We start from the raw sequence: 15,739 nt of genomic DNA on the forward strand, positions 1-15,739 counted from the left end.
CCCTGTGCCTCAGCGTCTCCATCCTGTAGAGGACTGTCAGCGTACACACTGTCTCTGGGTCGGTAAATAATTTGACACCTATTTGTCCAGCATCTGATGAGTACCAGGCATGTGCTAGGCGCTGGAGAATCAGTACAAGGGTCCCTAGTCCCACAGTTAAGAATTATGATGAGTGTTACAAAGGAAGGGTACTTGGCCGCTTGGGACCATGTATAACCTTTCTGAGACGACCGCTGAGAGTGACAGCAGAGAAGGGGTTGCAGCCTTCTCTCATTTGAGGTCACTTGATTTTTCCACCTGATAACTTTTGTAGGTTCATCTTTATCCTTTGAAGTTCAGTAATGTCACTAGGATTAACAGTGGTGTTTATTATTTTCTGTCCTTTTTCCCTGAAATTTAGTTTACGTAATTCTGAAGACACGGATTTTCCACCTCCCTTTTTTTATTTTCTGGGAAATATTTTCCTCCCCTCTTTTATCTTTGACTGGTTTCACTGTCAGTTCATTCCGTGCTCCTTTGGGAACACAAGATATGCGTTTGTTGGATCTCCTTTATTTGTCTTCCATGTCTGGTATATTTCCTCTAATCCCTTGTCCCTCCATTCTCTTGTCAACAACACTTTGTGCAATTTCCTCTGTGTACCCTTATCCGTCTCAGCCTTTGTCACTGTGTTTTATGGCTTCTTGCCACCCACTCCAGTATCCTTGCCTGGAAAATTTCATGGACAGAGGACCCTGGCAGACTACAGTCCATGGGGTTGTAAAGGGACAGACATGACTGAGCAGCTGAGCATGCATACAGTATAATTTTTACCTCTGTATTTATTTCATTTTGCCTTTTGCTTTTTTGAGTTCTGCTGATTTATGTCACACATTCTTCTGTGGCCTCATCACTTTTTTTTTTCTGCAAAAATATTTTTGTTTGTTTTTTGGACTGCACTGGGTCTTCGCTGTGGCACAAGGGATCTTTAGTTGGGGCATGTGGGATCCAGTTCCCTGACCAGGGACGAACCCGGGCCCCCTGCATTGGGAGTGTGGAGTCTTAGCCACTGGACCACCAGGGAAGTCCTGCATTATCACTTTTCTTGATCTCCTGGATCTCTTCTCTTATTCCTCATGTCAGTCTGTGCTGTTTCTAGCTTCTTTGAGAGTACAGAATTGGATTCTGGAGGGTAAAGGAGGGCTCTCTCAGCATCTCCCTTCAGCCTCGCCTGCTCTCCCATCTGCCCCATGGGAATGACTATACGTCTCCTGGGACCGTCACATCCTTGCTGTCAGCGCACCCATCGGAGGATCGCTTTGTACCTTTGTACCTGTGACACTTTGTGACTGTCAGAGCATCGGCATTCCTGAAGTCTGACGAGGTTTGGCGGCTTCTGACATTTTCCCTCTCTTCCAAATTTCATAGGTTTGGTATCTGTTTTCTGGCCATTGACTAAGCTTTCTTTCTTTCTTTTCATTCTTTTAATTGATTTCAGTAGGTTTTAAATGAGGAGAGTGTAGTCTGAATACCTGCTGAAATGAAGTGAAAGTCGCTCAGTTGTGTCTGACTCTTTGTGACCCCGTGGGCTTATATAGTCCATGGAATTCTCCAGGCCAGAATACTGGAGTGGGTAGCCTTTCCTTCTCCAGGGGATCTTCCCAACTTAGGGATTGAACCCAGGTCTCCCACACTGCAGGCAGATTCTATACCAGCTGAGCCACAAAGGAAGCCCAAAATACCTGCTGCTGCTGCTTCTGCTGCTGCTGCTAAGTCGCTTCAGTCATGTCCGACTCTGTGCGACCCCATAGACGGCAGCCCAGCAGGCTCCCCCGTCCCTGGGATTCTCCAGGCAAGAACACTAGAGTGGGTTGCCATTTCCTTCTCCAATGCATGAAAGTGAAAAGTGAAAGGAAAGTCGCTCAGTCATGTCCGACTCTTGGTGACCCCAAGGACTGCAGCCTACCAGGCTCCTCTGTCCATGGGATTTTCCAGGCAAGAGTGCTGAAGTGAGGTGCCACTACCATTTTCAAATAGAAATCACTGATGTTATTAGAGCTCCTCTGTCACACATTCTTGCTATTGGTGCGTTTGTGGATTTGCAGAACATTTTGTCATAAAATACGATATATTCATTCATTTGTTCATTTATTCATCCAGCCAACTACCCACAGGTATTTGAGTATCCACCGTATGCTTGGGTCCAGAGAGGAATCATTCATGCAGGTGTGAACCAGTTATCTCTAGAAACTTCTGGAGACCAAGGAATAGTGGGGACTCTTGCTGCTGCGGTTGAGGATTAGGAGTGTCCCCCTTCTCTCTGCAGTTTTTAACTTTCAGTTTCTTTAAGATTTTCTGTTACCCAAGTATACATGAATTTCCATGTCTTATAAAAACGTTTGATGCTGCTTTTAAGCAAACACCACCCCTAACCCCTGCCATTCCATCCCTCCTCTTCTCTCCAGGACAGGCCTCTGTGGCCACTTTGTGTCTATATCATCTTCTTGCCTACAAATAATCAAATAGACAGAAGGTTCAAATAACAGACATTTAACTCCCACACAACAAAGTGAAAAGGTGGACGATTCCAAAATTATTTCAGCTGCCTATTGAACACAGGAGCCTGAAATTCCCTTGGCCTGCTCTTTGTGATCACCAGAGGCAGACGGTTCTTCCCACAGAAGAAGGAAGCGGGGCATGGTCCTTCAGGCAGTGCTGTGTTGATGACAGGGAACGTTTTTTCCAGAGGCCTGCCAGCAGGATGCTCACGGGTCACATGCCCGTCCCTTGACGGGTTCCTGGCTGAGCAGAGAAGGATTACTGTGATTCGAGCCTACTTGCACCAAACAAAGTCGGGATTCTCTCGGCAAGGTAGAAAGCGGGGCACTGACTGCTGAGTGGGCGGGGCTGAGGTGCCTGCAGTCTCCCTGTCTGCATTTACACACACACATCCCCATGGTTAGTGTGTATGCGTGTAGATCACTGGCTCTGCTCTAGCAATTCAAGCACCTCTGTATGAGCTTGACCCCCGCTGGTGGCAGTAGAAGGCCAGGAGAACAGATCAGGCACCAAGCTGTCACTCCCGCTGATTCCAAGAGTCACTCAGAATACACCCTGCCACCTTGTAGCAGTGAGGTGAGGTGAAGTCGCTCAGTCGTGTCCAACTCTTTGCAACCCCGTGGACTGTAACCTACTAGGCTTCTCCATCCATGGGATTCTCCAGGCAAGAATACTGGAGTGGGTTGCCATTTCCTTCTCCAGGGGATCTTCCCGACCCAGGGATCGAACCCAGGTCTCCCGCATTGGAGGCAGACACTTTAACCTCTGAGCCACCTATACAGCCGTGAGGAAGCATGGGTCAGAAACGTTTTTTTCATTCCCTGTAACATGCCACACCAGGGGAGGTCCAGCATGCTGTGAGACCTACAGAGGTCCCACTGCAGGCCCACAGGTCCCTCCACCTTACAGATCAGAGCTGCCTGCGGCCCCACCCCCACCCCCGAGTTACCTGGGTTCTCTGCACAGTCTGACCACACTCTTGCCTGGATTTGACCCCGGGGTGGAGCTAGCTGGACCCCTCTATTGCTCCACCAGTCGTGTCTCTTTAGTGTGTCTTTGTGGATGGGGCTCCGACGTTGGCATCACTGGTCTGAGGAGAGGCACCTGGGAAGGTGCAAGCTCTGTCTGGGGCTGGACCCTGTGCATCCCCACGGTCACCAGCGATGGCTCTACAGTCAGCTCACCCCGAAGTCACAGGGATCTAGACACTGAGGTGCCCTTGCTGTGCTGCCAGGCTTTCCAATACTGTACTTTCACCTCCAGGTGAGAAAAGATCCCACAGACTAATTTTTGAATTGTGTAAGTGTGAAGTCAAGGAGGATGTATTATTTTACATCTGATTACATTTTTAAGTGTTTACAAATTTAAAATCTTACCTTCCTGGTGAATTGAACAGTTCGTCGCTATAAAGTAACCCTCCCTCTCTCTGAAAATGTGATCTGCCTTTAAGTCTTTTTCGTCTGACATTCTCCATCTTTCTTTGACATTTGCACGGTCTATTTCTTTCTCTCCTTTAACTTTCCTACATCCTTATGTTTAGCTGTGTTTTACAAACAGCATCTAGTTGTTTTTCCTTTACGTTTACCAAGGTACAATTCCCATATCAATATCATACTATTCATCCATTTAAAGTGTACAATTTGGGGCTTCCCTGGTGGTCCAGTGGTTAAGACTCTGGACTCCCAATGCAGGGACGAGGGTTTGATCCCTGATCGGGAAACCGAGGTCCCACATGTTGCACAACTGCCCCCCCCCCCAAAAAGAGAAGGTTTATAATGCAATGCAGTGTATAGTTTTTGTTAACCAAATTTGACAAAACTTTCCTTTGTCCTTTTACTAGAGCTTCTGGTTCTTTTATGTTCAGTGTATTCATGGGTACATTTGGGTTTAAATCTGTCATTCCTGCTTTCCCTGCTTGTCCTTTTACTCTGTACCTTTTTTCTTCTTCCATTCTTTTGGATTGATGGACCTTTTAGTTCTATTGCTTTCCCTCAACTAGCTTAAAGTTATACTAGCTAACCCCACCCCCCACCCCCTAATAATCACCCTGTAAATTCTAGCATGTACATTTTACTCTTTAAAATCCTAGTTAGTGTCATTCTCCCAGGAGGAGAATGAAGGCGCTTAGGCCAGGGCTGCAGACGGATGCAGCAAAGGCCACTCCTGGCCACTGGGATGGCAGCACTGTAGCTGGGGTGCCTGGCTTCCACCTCTCTCCCTTCAGCACCCAGACAACTTTTGTTTAGTTACCCAGGTGATTTTCACACTCTGAAGTATTTGGTAGTTTTAACAGTGCTTTACATTAAAACTTTAGAGTTTTTTTTTTGTTTTTTTTTTTACTTTATTTTACTTTACAATACTGTTTTCGTTTTGCCATACATTGACATGAATCCACCACAGGTGTACATGCGTTCCCAAACATGAACCCCACTCCCACTTCCCTCCCCATAACATCTCTCTGGGTCCTCCCCGTGAGTTTTAATGCAGTTTTCCATAATATGGTATCATTATGATGACTCCAAGAGCAGATTAGATCTTAGAAAAATCACCTTAGATTAGTTTTGTCCTTCCCTGGTGGCTCAGACGGTAAAGAATCTGCCAGCAATACAGGAGACCTGGATTTGATCCCTGGGTTGGGAAGATCCCCTGGAGGAGGGCATGGCACCCCACTCCAGTATTCTTGCCTGGAGAATCCCAGGGACGGAGGAGCCTGGTGGGCTGCTCACAAAGAGTTTGGACACAACTGAGCGAGTGAGCACACAGCCCATCCTAAAGATCCTGTGACTTTAATTGTACATCACATGTGCTCTGGAGTTTTTGAGACCCTTCTGTCATTGTGTGTGGTAGTTGTTGGTTCATTCTGATTGCTGTGTCCCATGGGACAGCTATAACATCCAATAACTTATTTGCTCTGCTAAGGGTGGATATTTGATTGTTCCCAGTTTGGAGCTTTTAGGAAGAGTGCTCTATGAACATTCATGTGTGGTGGGTATGTACCACTCATATATACTGACGAGTGGCGTATGTATACTCATAAGGCATATCAGCCGTAAGGTACCATCTGCCTTCATACTAGTAGATACTAACAAGCAGTTTTCTATAATACGGTATCGTTATGATGGGATTTGGGCTCCCCTTGGTGGCTCAGCTAGTAAAGAATCCGCCTGCAATGCGGGAGATCTGGGTTCGAACCCTGGGTTGGGCAGATCCCCTGGAGAAGGGAACGGCTACCCACTGTAGTATTCTGGCCTGGAGAATTCCATGGACTGTATAGTCCATGAGGTCGTAAAGAGTCGGACACGACTGAGCGACTTTCACTTTCACTTCTCATGATAGTATTTGAGTCGCCTTAGCATTTCATACTTCCTAAATAAAAGTGAGTAGCTTAATATACCTTTGGGAGGGTAAACAAGGCAGATGGCCCCTAGGAGCTAAAAGCTTAAGAGATTAATTTCTTTTTAATTTCTTCGATGATGAGTAGAGTGGGAGACCTTTCTGAGCCATGTCACCCCAGAGCCCTCTACCCCCAGCCTGGTGGGCCTGTGAGCCTTAGCTTTTGGCCCTGAAATGCCCCTTCTTGTGGGCATCTTGCTGGTCAATGCTGCCCCCTTCCCAGCCATGGGGATGGAACTTCCATGGCCTGCAGCACAGCACAGCTAAGCCAGGCTGATCACATAAGCAGGATTTTACGAAGACTCAGGATAGTGGAAGGGAAGCCACCCAGGGAGCACCAGCCTCAGCTTATTGTAAAAGACCTGGCTCTCTGCTCATCCCCAAGGGCAGCCTCTGTCCTCACACCCCCCTCTCCCAGAGCCCTGCCAGTGAGGCAGCCTCCTGCTCATTGGGGTGGTCCCAGACCTGGCTTATAGGTCTGTGAGGGGCAGCTCCACTGTTCGTGACCCTGCAAGGGAATTTGTCACAGACAGTGGTGGGGGGAGAGTCCCATTCTATCAGGAAGCACAGTGGCCTCCTAGCCAGCAAGCATCCTGGGCCCCGATCCCAAACAGTTGCCTTGGTGAGGGTTCTCCCAGGGCTGGTCGGCAGCTCTTGCCCCATGTAGAGGTGAACAACACAGGATCAGTACCAGGGTACGGTGGCACTGGGCGCTGCACAGAGAAGGCTGGAGGTGGCAGGAATGGGGAAGGCAGGCTGCCTAGGTAGCATGGGGTGGGACGCGGTGCGGCACAGCTGTGAAGGTCGCTATAGCTTAGGCCAGGAGTCCCCAACCCCCGGGCTGCGGACTATCCTGTTAGGAACTGGGCTGCACAGTGGAAGGTGAGCGGTGGGTGGGCAAGCGAAACCTCATCTGCTGCTCCCGTGGCTTGCATTACTGCCCGAACCATCCCCCACCCCCAACCTCCATCTGTGGAAAGACTGTCTTCCATGAAATCGGTCCCTGGTGCCAAAAAGGTTGGGGACCGCTGGCTTGAGCATAATTTGGATGGCACTGCCTTTGCCATTGGGCTTTTCCTGAGGGACCCACGGGTGTGGTCCTTTTATGTCTTGGAGGGGAGGTAGCAGTGGAGAGGGTATGGAATAAGACTGCTGAGTTTGTTGGGAAGAAGTTTTATACAGAAGTACTTACCACCTGTTGTTCCTCTGTCTTCTGTAACGAAAAGTTTCCATCATCGCACGGGGTGGACACTGACGATGAGCAAAGTGTTTCTGAACAAGATGGGCTTCCAGGCTCACCTGTTCCACCAGAGAATACACAAGGAAAAGGTAAAAAAAAAAAAATTGTTTTAAAAAATTTCATGTAAAAGCATTTTATGGCCATAAATATTGATTAATTTGGAGGAACATACAACCATTGCACCTCCATCCCATGGTTCCATGATTTTAAGTGAGAAGATCCCTGAGCTTTGTTTTTCCTGGGATACAGTGGAAATGATTGCGTGGGTGTTTGGTTGTCTTTAATGCATAAGGCCTTCACGTTGGAGGCCTTTTTGCCATTCTGTCAGTTGTGAGAGGATCCCTGGGGGAGCATCGGGGCTCAGGCTCTGAAGCTCCATGCCCTCCTTCCTCTCTGCACCCACGACCAGTGCCATGCGGGATGGGCGCACAGTGAGCTCCTCGGGCTGGCTGAGTGGGCTTGTCTGTCTTGTTCACCAGGCTGGCTCTAGGGCTTGGAGCAGGGCTTGGCCCACGGCTGCCTGTCACTTCAGGTGATTTGGATGAATGAACGCATGGATATATTTATAATACAACTTTGGAACAGCATACCTTTGTATATTTCCTTTGGCACAGTGAGAGAATTCAGCTCATTAATAGCAAAGGCCATTTTCCATTTCCTAATATGTGGCTTGTGTTTGAGAAGTGAGGAGAGCCTGGCATGTAGTGGGCACGGATAACTACTTTATCAGGACCCTCAGGGAATTGCCTGGGCTCAAGGAGATAAGTAAGTAAGATAAGTGTTAGTCGCTCTGTCGTGTCCAGCTCTTTGCGACCCCATAGGACTGTAGCCCACCAGGCTCCTCTGTCCGTGGGATCCTCCAGGCAAGAATACTGGAGTGGGTAGCCATTCCCTTCTCCAGGGGATCTTCCTGACCCAGGGATTGAACCTGCGTCTCTTGCATTGCAGGCAGATTCTTCACAGTCTGAGCCACCATGGAAGCCCAGGGCTCAAGGAGACTCTCATATAAGTCAGCACAAGGGGACTGATTGGAAGACAGAAAGCCAGCCTTCTAATACGTGTGCCAGAAAATGCCACTTGGTTAGACAGCATATTTTATCCTTGTGGGAAAATCCATGTGTGTGTTAAGTTCAAGTAGAAAGTATGTCTCTTTTAGAATTAATACTTTCTCACTGTAAAAAATACAGAAATACATGAAGTTAAATATACATAACTGTACTTCCATCAAGTATAATTTTAACAGCTTAGAATGTGTATGTACATACATGATACTACCTTTTAAAAAAAAATCTTATAACACATCCTGAATATCTCTGTATGTTCATACATATCCATCCACTTTCCAATATCTGCATTATTTTTCTAAAGCCTGATGCATCATACTATCAGTCAGAACTAATCAGGAGACAGAAAGTATCTATACATGGTGAGGGAGTTCCCTGGTGAACATCCCAGGTTCGATAGCTGACTGGGGAACTGAGTGGCCAAATTAAAAAAAGGAAAGAAAGTCCGTGGTGATTTGAACCGGGAAAGTTTAATGTCAAGAATTATTAACTATAACGGGATTGCCTATTAAGGGGTAGAAATAAATCTAAGGAATATGGGAATAACAGAGGGAACAGCTGCTTCCTATGTAGTTAACATAGGGCCCCCAAGGGTGCAGCTCTGGCCCGCTGGCAGGTGGAAAAGTTAGCTGAGATGTGGTGCTAACAGAAATCACTGGAAGGCTGCTGTCTGTAGGGGAGTTCCGGAAGGAGCTGTCCGTGGGGAAATGCTGCTGGCCATCTAGAAAGAGGGGAGGAGGGAGGAAAGGAGGGAGAAAGAGGGACCCAGGACAAGAGACAGGGATGGAGACATCACCCATGAAATGAGGAACCCAAAGCCCTTTCCTCTTCCAGTGTCTCTTTTGCACCCTCTACTGGTGAAGTTTATTATTGCACCACCAGACTAAGGAGAGCCACAGCAGTAACAGGAGCAGGCAATAAAGTAGGGTTGGAAGTTAAAGGCAGTGTTACCTGGCACACTTGGTAACATGAACTGGGGGCACAGGTGGTTGGGAGAGAGTGAAGCTCCTAGAGTGGATTTTGGCTTGTGGTGGGCAGTAAAAGCCCCTGGACATTGTCACTTTCAGGTGGCGTGAGACTTGGCCAGTTCCTTAACCCCACTTCTCCTAAGTTTAGAAGGATTAAATTCAGTCATATGACTGATGCACAGCAGGGCTTCCCTGGTGGCTCAGCCGGTAAAGAATACGCCTGCCAACGCAGGAGACCCAGGTTCAGTCCCTGGGTTGGAAAGATCCCCTGGACAAGGGCATGGCAACCCACTCCAGTGTTCGTGCCGAGAGGAGCATAACAGGCTGCAGTCCACAGGATCACAGAGAGTCAGACGTAACTGAACAGTTAAGCACGCACACACATGAAGCAGAACATCCTCCTTAAATGCTAGCTGATAGTTATTGTCTGAAGGCTACCAGCCTGAGGTGCCAGCCACCCTGTACCCTAGCAGTACCCAGCCAAGAAGCTTGGACACTGCCATCCTTTGGTCGAGGTACCAGCATCTGACCAGTGGACTGCTGCTGGAGGCAGAGGAGGCAGGGAGGAGTGGCACCTTAGCCCCCGTGGGGAATGGCAGGTGGAATGGTGGAAGGCACAGGCACGGGTGCTGGGAAGGCGGGGAGGCTCACAGGCACACTGAGGAGCTTGGCCTGAGCTCTGCAGTCATGTGAGCCACTGAAGGTGGTCAGGAACGAGCAGCAGGGAGAGAGCAGGTTCAGAGCTGGGCGGTTCAGAGCTAGGCCGGTTCATGGGCTGGTTATGCTCACATGCAGAAGGTGAGTGCCTAAGATTGTACTCTTCAGAGCTGTCAGATGTCTTTCTCCGCTTTACAAAGTTTTCTTTCTCTGTTTTCATCAGATGGAAAACATTCTGTTCTGAAATTAAAGGTAAGAATGTTTTTTTTAAAAATGGATTTTCTTTTTAAATAGAATTTCTACCATAATTTCAAAACAACTTTTGTGATTTCTGGGGGAAAAAGCTTCAGTTAAGAGTTGTTTCCAGGGTTTTTTTTTTTTTTTTTTTCTTTTTGTTTTGTTTTTTTTCTGTCATTGTACACTTTACTATTGAATGTTTTTTTTAAAAAATAGTTTTAAAACATGAAGAAATTCATGTTTTGCATAGTTTAAAATGAATATAATGTATTGAGGGGTTAGAAAGCACTTACATTTGCTTTCTACTTTGTAAAATGAATAGACAGTAACCAGTTTGCAGACATGGAAATAGTTCTACTTAACTTTTTAATTCTGTGATGTCAAAGGAGTTTAAAAATTAAAAACTTCTCAGTAGAGTTAATTTATAACCTTATCTACTTTTCAACAGAAATTAGAAACTTAATATCAAGCTGATGTGTAGTAGAAAAATGAACAAAAATTCAAAGACTTCCCTTTCCTTTAAGTTTCGAGTTGAAAAGGAGGGTCTTGTTATTCTTTTCTCAGTGCTTTAAAAACATGGTTTTGTGCAGCTTATGGGGTCTTTTTGCATACCCCAAGGAGAGAAGGCCAGTTAGAATTTGCTTTGTCCATCTCTGCTCAGCCCCTACAGTCACGTCACATGTTTTAGAATGTGAACTGGTGGCCTGTCACTCGTGGGGCCTGCATGTGACCACAGTGACTGATTACAAATAATAAACACTGGAGAGGGCGTGGAGAAAAGGGAACCCTGCTGGTGGAAATGTAAATCGGTGTAGCCACTGTGGAAAACAGTATGGAGCTTCCCTAAAAAAACTAAAAACTAGTTATTATGTCGTCCAGCAATCCCACTACTGGGCATATATTCAGAAGAGGAGAAAACTCTAATTCAAAAAGATCCATATATCCCAGTGTTCACAGCAGCACTATTCATAATAGGCAAGACATGGAAGCAGCCTGAGTGTCCATCAGCAGATGAACGCGTGAAGAGGATATGGTGCATATTCTCTCTCTCACACACACACACACGCATATACACACACAGTGGAATATTACTCAGCCATAAAAAGAATAAAATGCCATTTGCAGCCACATGGATGGACCTAGAGATGGTCCTACTGAGTGAAGTCAGCTAGACAGAAAGACGAATATTATATATCATTTATATGTGGAATCTAAAAACAGTACAATTGATCTTATTTACCAAACAAGTATACTCACAGATACAGAAAACAAACTTACAGTTACCAAAGGGGAAGGCAGAAGGGATAAATTAGGAGTATGAAATTAACACACATTGCTATATATAAAATAGATAAGCAACATGGATGGTCTCTATAGCATGGGGAATTATATTCAGTATCTTGTAATAACCTATAATGGAAGAAAATTAGAAAAATATAGATGTATGGCTGAATCACTTTACTATACAATGAAGCTAATACATTATCATAAATCACCTGTATTTCAGTTAAAAGATGCCAAATTCAGGGACAGAAAGGCAGGAAGAAAGCAGGACTTCCCCTGCTGCTCAGAGAACTTGCCAAGAGGGGAAGACTGTTTTAGGTTCATTTAAAAGAAACAGTGACTATTAAAGTTTCTAAAGCTAAAACAAACGAGCAACTACAAGAGCCAAAATGAAGATGGGGGGAGTGCTTAAATGTTTGATGACCTGCTGCTTGTGCCAGTCCGCTTTTAGAAGATGCTAAGATCAATTCATTACTGTCGTGTTTTTTCCTTCCCTAGGATGAAAAACCACCATTATGTGAAAAACCTCCCCTCTGTCCAGGTATTTGCCTTTTGAATTTCATTGTGATTGAAAAACTTATGTTTCAGAGAATACCCAGTACAGTCTCACATAAAATAAAGATCACTTTTTTTTTTTTCCTGTAAAGGTTGTTGCTTCTGTCCCATTTTTGAAACTGGAAAGAGATAGCAGTTCGTTGAACTTCTTTTAAGTTTGCCTTAAAAGAGAGAGTTCATGGGACTTCCTTGGTGGCCTTCCAATGCAAGAGGCATGGATTTGATCTCTGATCAAGGAACTAAGCTTCCACATGCCAAGAGATGTGACCCACCCCCCACCCCCCAAAAAACAAAAAGAGAGAGAGAGAGTCCAAACATTCAAACATTGGATGTGTGCCCATTGCGGCTGTGTGTCTGTATGGGGTGTGTTCAAGCCTGGGGTTGATGGAGGCGGGTACATGGACCTCTGGGATTATGGACAGGCCCTGGGAGGGGGAGGCGTCCCAAATAAGCCTTGAGAGTCCCAGGCAGAGGAACCTGGTGGGCTACGGTCCATAGGGCCACAAAGACTGGACGCAGCTAAAGCACCTCAGCACTCAGGCCACACACGCACTGGTAGAGGGGCCATGTGAGAATGGGGCTCTGCTCAGGGGCTCGAGGCAGAGCTGAGAGGCCTAGAGATACCTGATGGCATCCTCTCCCCTCTGCAGTCTGGGGAGCCTCCTTAGCTTCCAGAGTGGATTATGTAATTTTTTCCCGTGTGCCTCACATCAGTAGCCTGAAAACCCTGTCAAGTATCAGGACTTCTGTCTGCCCTCCATGTCGGATTGGCTCTGTTTCCGCCATTTCTGTCTCGGTGTTTTGGTGCTGTGTTCTGGGACGTTGCTGCGGCTCTGGCGTCTGGCCCACGGGCTCCCCCTTCACTGTGTGTCTTCTGCTCCTCAGCCCATCCTTTGAATCTGTGTTATTAATGAAGCCCTTTATTTTCATGGTTTCTGTTGCGCATTGACAAGCGTCTCTCTGAAATCTTAGCCGCACTCATTCTCAAACCTTGTAGCTTGTGCCGCAGCCAACTCCGTCCTCTGTTCCATGGTTTTGGTGCCTCTCTTAGTTCCCGTGGCTCTTGGCGACGTGCTCACGTGGCCCTTGGGAGTCCCTGTTTGTCTGTCTGGGGGTGCCATATCTGATTACTGTAGGCTGTTCAGAAGGGGAAGCCAGTGGGCCGTCAGATGTTCAGTCTGTCTCCAGTGACTGTCGGTGATAGACAGGGTGTTTCGTCAGCCAGGGGGTTTGGAGGCTGCTCTTCCTCCGAGGTTTCTCCAGCCCTGGGGCCTGCCTGCCTCTGTCCTCAGGGCTTATATGTACTGCTTGGCCCAGGGGGACTTGAGCCCTGCTGCTTCTGTCTGGCACTCTGGACAGATACCTCGTCAGTCCTTTCTAGGCCACTTTGTGTCCCCATCACCTGCCAGGGCAAGGCTCATGCCTGGAAGCACCCCCACCCCTCCTGTAGCTGACCTCTCCTTGCATATTTTAGGCTGCAGCTTCCATCTTCAGTCCAATCTCAAATGTCTTCTTTCCTGGATTCCTAGTAGATTGCCTCTTATTTTCTGTGTACTGTGAAGTTACTCATTTCTTTCATGTTCTAGGGGTTGGATATGTCAAGGGCGAGGCTGTCTGGAGCTGCCAGAATCCCTCCCTTCATCTGCACACAGAAGCTCTGCCCAGGCCAGGAGCCCATTGTAGTCCTCACTTCTTTGATCTCTCTATGGAATATCCCTCTCTGCTTTCCTCCAATCTTTCTACTCCTTCCTAAATTCCTTGGTAGCCTCTGGTTTTCTTCTCACCCTGGTGCCTTCAAGTACATCTACATGCTGATGGCTCCTCCCTCTCTCCAGCTGAGGTTCTCTTCAGAGCTTTGGACCTGTGTCCTAACCTGAGTGAGCTTCCTTCCCCATGCCAGGCTTGTGCTCCTTGTCTGGCTAGATATCTTCCAAACTACAGAACTTGTTGCTCATTGTTGACTTGCCTCTCCCTCACTGCCCACACCCACTCAGCTGCTGAGCCCTGCCAAGTTTTTGCCCCTGAATTCTTCTCTCATGTCCTTTCCTCTCAGTCCCCAGACTAGGAGCCTTCAGACTGATCTGCCAGCCTCTGGGCTAGGCCTCCGTCCTGTTCACTTTCTTCGCTGCTGGCCTCAGCGATTCATCTGAGGGTAGATCCCCTTCTTTCCATACTTCAGCTGAAAGGCTTTCTGGCTCCTGGTGGCCTGCAGGATACGACCTCCACTCTGCATATTATGATAAGCAAAGGCCTCCACTGGCTCCTGCCTCCCCTTCCGTTACCCTTCTTCTTATTGCTCACTGTAGTCTTAACAGATTACAGTCTTTGCTGTATAGGCCAGTCTCTGTGCAGGCACTGATGTAAAGAAGTTGCTCCTTTGGTTTTTGAAATAGTCTCCTGTAATTCTGATGTAAAATTGTTAATATCAATTGGTATTTTAAAACTTTTTTCCTGTCCCTTTTTAGATATAACTGGTAGAACACGTCAAAGATGTATAGAAATAACCAAAGAAAAGTTAGAGGAATTAAAAGAAGAAAATTTGCATCTAAACAATGCAAATCAAGCCCTTACACATGAACTTAATATAACAAAAAAAACAATGAAAGGACTACAGTTAAAACTTGAAAGGATGAAAAAAGAAAATGGAAAGCCAAAAGCGGTAGAGAAAGCATCCTCTCAGGAAGGTGAGGACAGTTATGTGGTTCTTTTGTTACAGGAAGGAAGAGGAATTCAAAATTTTGTGCTTATTTTGGAAGTTAACGTTTTATGTGATAATATTTGTTGATATTAATGTTCTTGATATTTTGGTTTGATTATTTATGGTCTTTCATTAATATCCTTATACTTGTTGAAATTTGATTTCATCTGGTGTATCATTTTTATCATGCTGAAGAAATTCTAGTACTTCTTTTGGTTCTTAGCATAATATTTTACATATGTTTTGTATCAGTTTTTATCCCCGTGAGCACCATATAAAAGTGCCTCTTTCACCACATACATACCAGTGTTGAAGATTATATTTTCCTTGCTAATTTGAGTGGGTAAAAAATAACAAATACCATTTTAATTTAATTTCTGTTCATTTTATTATTGATGAAGTTGAATATTTTTTTCATTATCTCTGCAGGTCATTTTCTTTCTCTTTCATAAATAATTCCACTTTGGATTGAGATGTTTTGATCTTTTCTGTTGATTTATAGGAGCTCTTTATATATTAAGAATTTTAGCCCTATGGCACGTATGTTTGAGCTTGTTTCTCAGTTTGTTAATAATTCAGCTATGTATATAGGATATTTTCCTATTATGATCTATGCTGTTGGTTTCCAGTGGTTAAGAATCCATGATTCCACTCTAAGGAGTGTAGGTTTGATCCCTGGTCAGGAACTAGGATCCCACATACTGTGTGATATAGCCAAAATTAATAACAATAATGCTAAAGTCATATGAGTATTCACTAATGTTTTCTCTGTATATTTATCTGTTTATATAAGTCTGTTATTATGGCTTTAAGAAAGATAATGTGATTTTCTCTATACAAACCCTATATATTTCTTGTCTTAGGCACATTTCTAGATACTTGATATTATTTGTGCTATTACTTTGTGGGATCTATTTTCTATTATGTTTTCTAATAGAACATTACTATTGTGTGGGAAGGTTATTAGTTCTAGTAAATTCTCCATTTATTCTATATAATTTTCAGAGCATATATTTGTATATCATCTGAAACAGTGACATTTTTTCCAATCTAAAATTTTTATTTTACCTTTATCATATATATATATATCAACTTTCACAAACTT

At 45.4% G+C, this 15,739-nt stretch overlaps 1 protein-coding gene across 3 annotated transcripts in view; it reads left to right on the plus strand.

The window, feature by feature from the left end:
• The window catches only part of CEP89 (centrosomal protein 89), a 78,663-nt gene that overhangs the window by 19,209 nt on the left and 43,715 nt on the right, over positions 1 to 15,739 (plus strand). For all 3 annotated transcript variants that reach the window (XM_040253160.1, XM_040253161.1, XM_040253162.1), the window contains 4 exons: positions 7,158 to 7,260; positions 10,084 to 10,112; positions 11,880 to 11,922; positions 14,402 to 14,620. In XM_040253160.1, the coding sequence (XP_040109094.1) occupies positions 7,158 to 7,260; positions 10,084 to 10,112; positions 11,880 to 11,922; positions 14,402 to 14,620 (394 nt within the window). The remainder of the gene's footprint in view (positions 1 to 7,157; positions 7,261 to 10,083; positions 10,113 to 11,879; positions 11,923 to 14,401; positions 14,621 to 15,739) is intronic.

This window comes from Oryx dammah, unplaced genomic scaffold (genome assembly GCF_014754425.2).
Source record: "Oryx dammah isolate SB20612 unplaced genomic scaffold, SCBI_Odam_1.1 HiC_scaffold_13, whole genome shotgun sequence".
Taxonomy (NCBI): domain Eukaryota; kingdom Metazoa; phylum Chordata; class Mammalia; order Artiodactyla; family Bovidae; genus Oryx; species Oryx dammah.